Source organism: Ranitomeya imitator, chromosome 4, assembly GCF_032444005.1.
Source record: "Ranitomeya imitator isolate aRanImi1 chromosome 4, aRanImi1.pri, whole genome shotgun sequence".
Taxonomy (NCBI): domain Eukaryota; kingdom Metazoa; phylum Chordata; class Amphibia; order Anura; family Dendrobatidae; genus Ranitomeya; species Ranitomeya imitator.
The window spans coordinates 521,413,527-521,424,088 of record NC_091285.1 but is presented as its reverse complement, the minus strand read 5'-3'; the positions used below and the strand labels follow the sequence as shown (position 1 = coordinate 521,424,088).

The window sequence follows — 10,562 nt, the reverse complement described above, 5'->3', positions numbered from 1 at the left end:
TACTGGTAGATGAGTGGTGCCAGGCTGTGGTGGTATTGGTAGATGAGCGGTGCCAGGACATGTGCCAGGCTGCGGCAGTACTGGTAGATGAGCGGTGCCAGGACCTGTGCCAGGCTGTGGTAGTACTGGTAGATGAGCGGTGCCAGGACCTGTGCCAGGCTGTGGTAGTACTGGTAGATGAGTGGTGCCAGGCTGTGGTAGTACTGTTAGATGAGTGGTGCCAGGCTGTGGTTGTTCTGGTAGATGAGCGGTGCCAGGACATGTGCCAGGCTGTGGTAGTACTAGTACTGGTAGATGAGCAGTGGCAGGCTGTGGTAGTACTGGTAGATGAGTGGTGCCAGGCTGTGGTAGTACTGGCAGATGAGTGGTGCCAGGCTGTGGTTGTTCTGGTTGATGAGCGGTGCCAGGACATGTGCCAGGCTGTAGTAGTACTGGTAGATGAGCAGTGGCAGGCTGTGGTAGTACTGGTAGATGAGCAGTGGCAGGCTGTGGTAGTACTGGTAGATGAGCGGTGCCAGGCTGTGGTAGTACTGGTAGATGAGTGGTGCCAGGCTGTGGTAGTACTGGTAGATGAGCAGTGGCAGGCTGTGGTAGTACTGGTAGATGAGTGGTGCCAGGCTGTGGTAGTACTGGTAGATGAGTGGTGTCAGACTGTGGTTGTTCTGGTAGATGAGCGGTGCCAGGACATGTGCCAGGCTGTGGTAGTACTGGTAGCTGAGCAGTGGCAGGCTGTGGTAGTACTGGTAGATGAGTGGTGCCAGGCCGTGGTTGTTCTGGTAGATGAGCAGTGGCAGGCTGTGGTAGTACTGGTAGATGAGTGGTGCCAGGCTGTGGTAGTACTGGTAGATGAGTGGTGTCAGACTGTGGTTGTTCTGGTAGATGAGCGGTGCCAGGACATGTGCCAGGCTGTAGTAGTACTGGTAGATGAGCAGTGGCAGGCTGTGGTAGTACTGGTAGATGAGCAGTGGCAGGCTGTGGTAGTACTGGTAGATGAGCGGTGCCAGGCTGTGGTAGTACTGGTAGATGAGTGGTGCCAGGCTGTGGTAGTACTGGTAGATGAGCAGTGGCAGGCTGTGGTAGTACTGGTAGATGAGTGGTGCCAGGCTGTGGTAGTACTGGTAGATGAGTGGTGTCAGACTGTGGTTGTTCTGGTAGATGAGCGGTGCCAGGACATGTGCCAGGCTGTGGTAGTACTGGTAGCTGAGCAGTGGCAGGCTGTGGTAGTACTGGTAGATGAGTGGTGCTAGGCTGTGGTAGTACTGGTAGATGAGTGGTGCCAGGCTGTGGTAGTACTGGTAGATGAGCAGTGGCAGGCTGTGGTAGTACTGGTAGATGAGTGGTGCCAGGCTGTGGTAGTACTGGTAGATGAGTGGTGTCAGACTGTGGTTGTTCTGGTAGATGAGCGGTGCCAGGACATGTGCCAGGCTGTGGTAGTACTGGTAGCTGAGCAGTGGCAGGCTGTGGTAGTACTGGTAGATGAGTGGTGCTAGGCTGTGGTAGTACTGGTAGATGAGCGGATGAGCGGTGCCAGGACCTGTGCCAGGCTGTGGTGACGATCTCCGCGTTTGGCTGCTGCCTGTGTGAATGGCTGCGCGCTGTGATTGGCTGCGGATAGCGGGGGCGGGGCGGACACACCCGGGCTGCTCCGTCTCAGGCACCGAGGAGGCTCCCGCACCTCCGGAGAAGTTGTGTCCGTGTCCTCGCTGCCCTTCTCACCGTCCCTCCCCTTCTCTCCATCGGGTGGAACTGAACCGGTCGGATCGGACCCAGACGCCGGCAGCGGTCACCATGTCCTCCTCGGATGATGTGGACGGGCTCCTCCGTCCTCACTACGGCTGTAAGTTAGAAGGCGGCGTGTTAACCCGTGCAGCGCCGGTGGCCTGCAGACTGACATTGTGGGGGGCTGTTTGGGGTGGGATCTGTGATCGCTTCTAGGGGTGCGAGGCGCTTCCTGCCACGGAGATGTCTCCCCGCGGGGAAGTGTCCTCGCTCAGCGCGTGTAGGGGACACGCGTCCTACAGGGGAGAGGGCGCCACTCACAAACTTCAGTAAGTGGCCCGTGAGTGGGTGTGTGCGAGCTGCTGGCAGCACTACTAGTCCCAGCAGTTTTCTGGCAGTGCCTTTCCTCTGCAGTATTTTCTGTAAAATCTAATAAAGTTCTTATTGCTGCAGAAAAGTCATGTGGCCACTAGATGCTCGGAACTGGCCACTAGATGCTCGGAACTGGCCACTAGATGCTCGGAACTGGCCACTAGTTCTGCTATCTCCCAGCACTTGTCACCTTTCCACCTCTGCTGATGTGTCCCAGTGATGGAGGCGCAGCCTGCATTGCGCCATCCCAGTGTTCGCCCTCCTGGAAATGCACCAGCGTATTGACATCTGGGCGCCAGCCTTTACTGCCAAAAGGGCGTGTCTACCGTCTGGTACCATACATGTTCATTGGTCGGTGTCAGACTAAAGACACCCCCCCAAGTAGTGACATCCAGTGGTCCTCTCATAGAGAACTCCCAGGAGGGACAACGGAGGAAAGTCTGCAGTCTGGTAGTAGGCAGGGGTCCGCTCTCCTGCCAGTCACGCGAAACAACGGATGCCCACTACATGTGCTTATAGTGGGCCCCATAGGATGTGTCCTAAGCTGCACAGTGAATATAGGGTTAATGTGGAAATGCCGCTGCTCCGCCCCACCAGTATATAGCGTATAGTATATAGGCACTGTGCAGCAGGGGAGCGCAAAATGAAGACGGCCTGTCACTTCCTACTTCTTGGTCATGAGCGGTGTATAGGATTGTGACTGTCCACAGTGAATAGCCAGGAGTGAATTTATATACAGTGTACATGTGTGTATATATACAGGGTGTGTGTGAGTATATATGTATACATGGGAAACATAAATACCAGGACTGGATGAGGCGTCAGCAGTCACATCAGAGTATACAGGAACCCTCCGCCGCCAACTAAGGTCTGTGCGTATGTGTATATCTACGGGGCTCAGTACTGGGGTCACATCAGAGTATACAGGAACCCTCCGCCGCCAACTAAGGTCTGTGTGTATGTGTATCTCTATGGGGCTCAGTACTGGGCTCACATCAGAGTATACAGGAACCCTCAGCCGCCAACTAAGGTCTGTGTGTATGTGTATATCTATGGGGCTCAGTACTGGGCTCACATCAGAGTATACAGGAACCCTCAGCCGCCAACTAAGGTCTGTGTGTATGTGTATATCTACGGGGCTCAGTAATGGGGTCACATCAGAGTATACAGGAACCCTCGGCCATCCACTAAGGTCTGTGTGTATGTGTATATCTACGGGGCTCAGTAATGGGGTCACATCAGAATATACAGGAACCCTCGGCTGTCCACTAAGGTCTGTGTGTATGTGTATATCTATGGGGCTCAGTACTGGAGTCACATCAGAGTATACAGGAACCCTTGACCGTCCACTAAGGTCTGTGTGTATGTGTATATCTACAGGGCTCAGTACTGGGGTCACATCAGAGTATACAGGAACCCTCTGCCGCCAACTAAGGTCTGTGTGTATGTGTATATCTACGGGGCTCAGTACTGGGGTCACATCAGAATATACAGGAACCCTCAGCCGCCAACTAAGATCTGTGTGTATGTGTAGATCTACGGGGCTCAGTACTGTGGTCACATCAGAGTATACAGGAACCCTCCGCCACCAACTAAGGTCTGTGTGTATGTGTATATCTACGGGGCTCAGTAATGGGGTCACATCAGAGTATACAGGAACCCTCCGCCACCAACTAAGGTCTGTGTGTATGTGTATATCTATGGGGCTCAGTACTGGGGTCACATCAGAGTATACAGGAACCCTCTGCCGCCAACTAAGGTCTGTGCGTATGTGTATACAGGGCTCAGTACTGGGGTCACATCAGAGTATACAGGAACCCTCTGCCGCCAACTAAGGTCTGTGTGTATGTGTATATCTACGGGGCTCAGTACTGGGGTCATATCAGAATATACAGGAACCCTCTGCCGCCAACTAAGGTCTGTGTATGTGTATATCTACAGGGGCTCAGTACTGGGGTCTCATCAGAGTATACAGGAACCTTCCGCCGCCAACTAAGGTCTGTGTGTATGTGTATATCTACGGGGCTCAGTAATGGGGTCACATCAGAGTATACAGGAACCCCCCGCCTTCCACTAAGGTCTGTGTATGTGTATATCTACAGGGGCTCAGTACTGGGGTCACATCAGAGTATACAGGAACCTTCCGCCGCCAACTAAGGTCTGTGTGTATGTGTATATCTACGGGGCTCAGTAATGGGGTCACATCAGAGTATACAGGAACCCCCCGCCTTCCACTAAGGTCTGTGTATGTGTATATCTACAGGGGCTCAGTACTGGGGTCACATCAGAGTATACAGGAACCCTCGACCGTCCACTAAGGTCTGTGTGTATGTGTATATCTACAGGGCTCATTACTGGGGTCACATCAGAGTATACAGGAACCCTCTGCCGTCCACTAAGGTCTGTGTGTATGTGTATATCTACGGGGCTCAGTAATGGGGTCACATCAGAGTATACAGGAACCCTCGGCCGTCCACTAAGGTCTATGTGTATGTGTATATCTACGGGGCTCAGTAATGGGGTCACATCAGAGTATACAGGAACCTTCCGCCGTCCACTAAGGTCTGTGTGTATGTGTATATCTATGGGGCTCATTACTGGGGTCACATCAGAGTATACAGGAACCCTCTGCCGCCAACTAAGGTTTGTGTGTATGTGTATATCTACGGGGCTCAGTACTGGGGTCATATCAGAGTATAGAGGAACCCTCGGCCATCCACTAAGGTCTATGTGTATATCTACGGGGCTCAGTAATGGGGTCACATCAGAGTATACAGGAACCCTCGGCCGTCCACTAAGGTCTGTGTGTATGTGTATATCTATGGGGCTCAGTAATGGGGTCACATCAGAGTATACAGGAACCTTCGGCCGTCCACTAAGGTCTGTGTGTATGTGTATATCTATGGGGCTCATTACTGGGGTCACATCAGAGTATACAGGAACCCTCTGCCGCCAACTAAGGTCTGTGTGTATGTGTATATCTACGGGGCTCAGTACTGGGGTCTCATCAGAGTATACAGGAACCTTCAGCCGTCCACTAAGGTCTGTGTGTATGTGTATATCTATGGGGCTCAGTAATGGGGTCACATCAGAGTATACAGGAACCCTCGGCCGTCCACTAAGGTCTATGTGTATGTGTATATCTACGGGGCTCAATAATGGGGTCACATCAGAGTATACAGGAACCCTCCGCCGTCCACTAAGGTCTGTGTGTATGTGTATATCTATGGGGCTCATTACTGGGGTCACATCAGAGTATACAGGAACCCTCTGCCGCCAACTAAGGTCTGTGTGTATGTGTATATCTATGGGGCTCATTACTGGGGTCACATCAGAGTATACAGGAACCCTCTGCCGCCAACTAAGGTCTGTGTGTATGTGTATATCTACGGGGCTCAGTACTGGGGTCTCATCAGAGTATACAGGAACCTTCAGCCGTCCACTAAGGTCTGTGTGTATGTGTATATCTACGGGGCTCAGTACTGGGGTCTCATCAGAGTATACAGGAACCTTCAGCCGTCCACTAAGGTCTGTGTGTATGTGTATATCTACGGGGCTCAGTAATGGGGTCACATCAGAGTATACAGGAACCCTCGGCTGTCCACTAAGGTCTGTGTATATCTACGGGGCTCAGTACTGGGGTCACATCCAGGGGCCGCTGTCAAAACTTTTGCTGACCTCCGTATTAGGCCACATTCACACAGTCAGTATTTGGTCAGGATTTTACCTCAGTATTTGCAAGCCAAAACCAGGAGTGGGTGATAAATACAGAAGTGGTGCATATGTTTCTATTATACTTTTCCTCTGATTGTTCCACTCCTGGTTTTGGCTTACAAATACTGATGTAAAATACTGACCAAATACTGATGGTGTGAATGTGGCCTTAAAGTCTTCAATAGCTGAATATATGATTTTATTATTATAAATGATATTTTTCTGTACACTGATCGGCACAAAGGTGTTATGAATGCAACTAATAAGATGGGCACACCCAGACTGCACCGCTGATGGGGGGTGACTGCTCCTCCGGATTGTTGCAGGCACCTAACGTTACGTCATGTGATGACTGTATTATGTGGATTTATTGAGATGGTACAGTTGTAGGAAGAGCTGGTGACATCTTTCTTGGAATCACACCGTGTGGTCATGTTGTGTTTTTGCGGCAGTATAAGGCCGGTGTCACACTTGCGAGTGCAATGCGAGAAACTCGCGCATTGCACTCGAGACTGGAGCGTACGGCTGCCTGTATTCCTATGTAGCCGCACGCCCCGGTCCCGAGTTACGGCGACAGTGCCGGCTATTGATGCGAGAGACTGTCGCGAGTTTCTCGCATTGCACTCGCAAGTGTGACACCGGCCTAGCTTGGATTGGGGGTATGATGCAGCTTTTAAAGGAATCTGCTGTGTAAACTGACAGCAGCATGAAGTAGGGACAGAAACCCTGATTCTAGCGATAGATCACTTAGTTTACTGGGTGCAGCAGTTATGATAGAATCATTTTTTTGTGCTGCAGATCTAGCAGAGTTTAGTTGTTGATCTGTGTACAACCTCATCCACACCACAGCTTTCTGTGTACAGGCTTGAACTGGTCCACAGGAGAACCCTCTGGTGAGCCACCTTCCTCTTATATGAACCGTACTACTTGGCACAATATATTTGCATCACTATGCACAGAAAAAGGCGGCATCTTATTCATTTATCTATCTACCCAGTTCATTGTTATATAAATTTGTGATTGAGGATAATGTCACATTTACATGTAGTTGAAAATTGGGGCTCTGGAATTGGTTACCGGTGGGCCCTTGGCACCCTAGTCCAACACTGTCTGTGTACGTTGTATTGTGATGGAGAGCTGGTAATCAGTGCTGGGTGTGAGGTTGGACTAGGATGCATGAGGGCAGTTGTCCCGTAGTGATAATCTCCTGCTGATTAAACATTGGTTGTATTGAATCAGCAAAACACAACCTAGTGGAACACATACCTGGAATCAGGCTCTCTTCCGCTATACCATGCTGTTCTCAGATTACATATCAAAAACCTGGTGACAGATTCTCCTTAATTCTGCAACATGTTTGATTCCCCCCACCCCCTAGATATACCTTAGATTTCACCCAATGCTGTGCATATCCATACTAAAATCTGTTCCACTTGTCCTTTAATCTGACTTGTACCGTTGTATATATTTAGTGAAGTTTTTCTCATAATACTTCTTATATAGCTGGTAATCTAGTAGTAGAATAGCTTGATTCAATAAAAAAATGTAAAGATTCACCTGGGGCAAAATTGTGAATTTTAGGTGCAGATTTGTTCATGTACAATCCGCAGCTGATAGCCGAAGCAGACGCTCGGTAAAGTCCGCATGATTCAGATAGCAGCACTGTTGGGTCCATCGCATGGAGATCGCCGCTGCCGCCCATCAGACCATTTTGCCTATAATGGGGCTCGTTGTGGACTTCCATAATGGTGTTCTTCATTTTTCCAGAAGTGCAGCTGCCGCACAGTGTTCTTCCTGCCTCTTTTGATGTCCGCGATAGAGGCTCTTATTGGATACACAAATGCAGATCTGGATGAAGCCTAAAAATACTAGATCCAGTAAACCAGGCGACCCGGGTGATCCTGGCTGGACTGATGGAGTGCACTGTCTGATTTTTAGGGATTCAGTTACAGACCTTTTGTCACTTTTTTTGATGAATTTGCAATCACAGCAAAGTCGCCTTATTATTCTGTAGAGAAAGTCTCATGTAGTCTCCTTTATTATGGAGTGATATGTTGAGTCACGTATGGATCCCAGGTGCAGAGACTTTATTACCTGAGGATAAGCCGTAGATTAAGCTGTATGAAACGCGCGCACTAAATCTTATCCATGAAGCCAAATGCCAGACAATATATTAACATCCCTCCAGCTTCCCAGACTCTGATGCAGCTTGCTGGGAAGATGGCCGACATGGCGTCTTGACTGAGGAGTAGAAGCGTTTCTTTCCAGCTCTTTTCCTTTTAACCATATGTTCACTTCATAGCTGAAGAGCTAAACATCCTTGTGTGACGCCAGCTGGAAAGTGTTCCCAAAGTTGTTTCCAGACAACGTCCGGGTCCACATGGTCGTATTGAAAAATGGTCCAGTCACAAATTGCTGATGTGACTGGTCTGTGTGTGCCACTTTGTTTGGGCACATTTTGGGCGGGTGCTGTTGCTGTAATTACGGTGCATTGTATGTGTTGTTCTGGTCCATAAATCCGACCAAAGAAGTGTGTGCTGCCATTGTTTTTCACCCAAACTGTCAGTGTGTGAAAAATCGACCATGTGCACTGGCTTTAATGGGTCTGCATTCTCTTCGTGGGCGGTCCGTGGCACACACGGTCAGATTATAAACTCGTTTGAACGAGCACAGTCTGTGTTCCATCATTGTAGTGAAGCTGGGATGCAGGCCTCTGCTTCATGTGGCATCCGTGTTTGGGCAGTGTGTCGGCTTTTACCATCAGTGTGTCATCAGTGTTTGGACAGTGTGTCAGCTTTTACCATCAGTGTGTCATCAGTGTTTGGACAGTGTGTCAGCTTTTACCATCAGTGTGTCATCCGTGTTTGGGCAGTGTGTCGGCTTTTACCATCAGTGTGTTATCAGTGTTTGGTCAGTGTGTCAGCTTTTTCCATCAGTGTGTCATCAGTGTTTGGACAGTGTGTCTGCTTTTACCATCAGTGTGTCATCAGTGTTTGGACAGTGTGTCAGCTTTTACCATCAGTGTGTCATCCGTGTTTGGGCAGTGTGTCGGCTTTTACCATCAGTGTGTTATCAGTGTTTGGTCAGTGTGTCAGCTTTTTCCATCAGTGTGTCATCAGTGTTTGGACAGTGTGTCTGCTTTTACCATCAGTGTGTCATCAGTGTTTGGACAGTGTGTCGGCTTTTACCATCAGTGTGTCATCAGTGTTTGGACAGTGTGTCTGCTTTTACCATCAGTGTGTCATCAGTGTTTGGTCAGTGTGTCAGCTTTTACCATCAGTGTGTCATCAGTGTTTGGACAGTGTCAGCTTTTACCATCAGTGTGGCATCAGTGTTTGGACAGTGTGTCATCTTTTACCATCAGTGTGTCATCAGTGTTTTCACGTATGGATGAATAAATACAGCACAAAGCTTCTCCTGTCCTTTCCAACAGTAATCATGGACCGCACACTGATGCCATCTATGCGCTGTTCATGATTTTCATGGACCTATGGACTTGTATTGGTACTTTTCATCTATCATGCCAGCAAATAATGAACATGTCTATGTGATTTTGCACAGACACGCACGGTCCACAAAAAACACGGACATGTGCATAGCCCCATAGACCATAATGGGTATATGTTATGTACGTGAAAATCGGGGATAGAACATTTATGTGAAATCTGGACTTCTTAATGAGGCGTTATATGCATTTCTGTTAGGTCGCAGTCAGTCGGTTGTATAAATCGGACCAAGATCAGAATGCAGTTCACGGACTGGCAGTCGGCTCTGCCAACCCAAGTGTGACCCTTCATGTATTTCTGTGCAGCAGACATGCTGATGGCCAGACCATGCACTGTGTTCTGATCTCGGTCTCGATTTATAGGTGCTTTATTTCATGAATACATCCCTATAGGTCTCATGCACACGGGCATATTACTGCCTCATGATCCTCGGTTGTACAATGCTGTAACATGGGGTACATAGACTTCTATGCGGCTGTACTTTACTACTTCAGTGCTTTGCTGAGCTGTATGGAGGATATATTTTTTCTAGACTCGCATTACCACACCTCCGGGGACCACACTGTAGAGCCTCGCTGCAGGCCCTGTACACAAGGGTCTACATTGTGCATAAAACACCAAGGCTCGGACTACATGGCAGTTTTGTCCTTGACAGAAGTTGCACAACCAGATATTGCACTATTCCGGTGCTACGTCACCCAATAATGAATGGGAATATAGTCGCACTACAGCCAACTAATTCCCATGACAAGCATGTCCAGCGGATTTAGATTTCTTACAACTTGCTTCATTATCATGCGTTGCAGCATTGGCATCATGCCATCTTTGGCCTCTCGATGTGACCATGCCCTCTCTGAAGGCGCTGTATATCCAAAACCTTAAAAGTACAATGTAGATAACGGAGAAAGGTATTACTTGTTGAGAACAGTACAACTGTTCTACTTCCAAAAAATGGGACGTTGGTCTCTTGCAAAAGATTTGTTGCATCTTTAGGCTATGTGCACACTTTGCAGATTCCACTGCGGATTTTTCCGCAGCGGAATTGCAAAATCCGCAGTGAAAACCCATCGCGGTTTTTACTGCGGATTTATCGCGGTTTTTACTGCGTTTTCTTCTGCGGATTTTCAACTGCAGTTTTCTATTGGAGCAGCTGAAAATCCGCAGAAAAGAAGTGACATGCTGCGGAATGTAATCCGCAGCGTTTCCGCGCGTATTTTTCTGCAGCATGTGCACAGCGTTTTTTGTTTCCCA

The 10,562-nt window shown here is 49.0% G+C and overlaps 1 protein-coding gene across 1 annotated transcript in view; it reads left to right on the top strand.

The window, feature by feature from the left end:
* The first annotated feature begins 1,632 nt into the window (after nucleotides 1–1,632).
* The window catches only part of IQGAP1 (IQ motif containing GTPase activating protein 1), a 188,812-nt gene continuing 179,882 nt past the window's right edge, over nucleotides 1,633–10,562 (top strand). Inside the window, exon 1 of the mRNA XM_069766114.1 lies at nucleotides 1,633–1,837. Coding sequence (XP_069622215.1) covers nucleotides 1,789–1,837 — 49 coding nt within the window. The 5' untranslated portion in view covers nucleotides 1,633–1,788. The remainder of the gene's footprint in view (nucleotides 1,838–10,562) is intronic.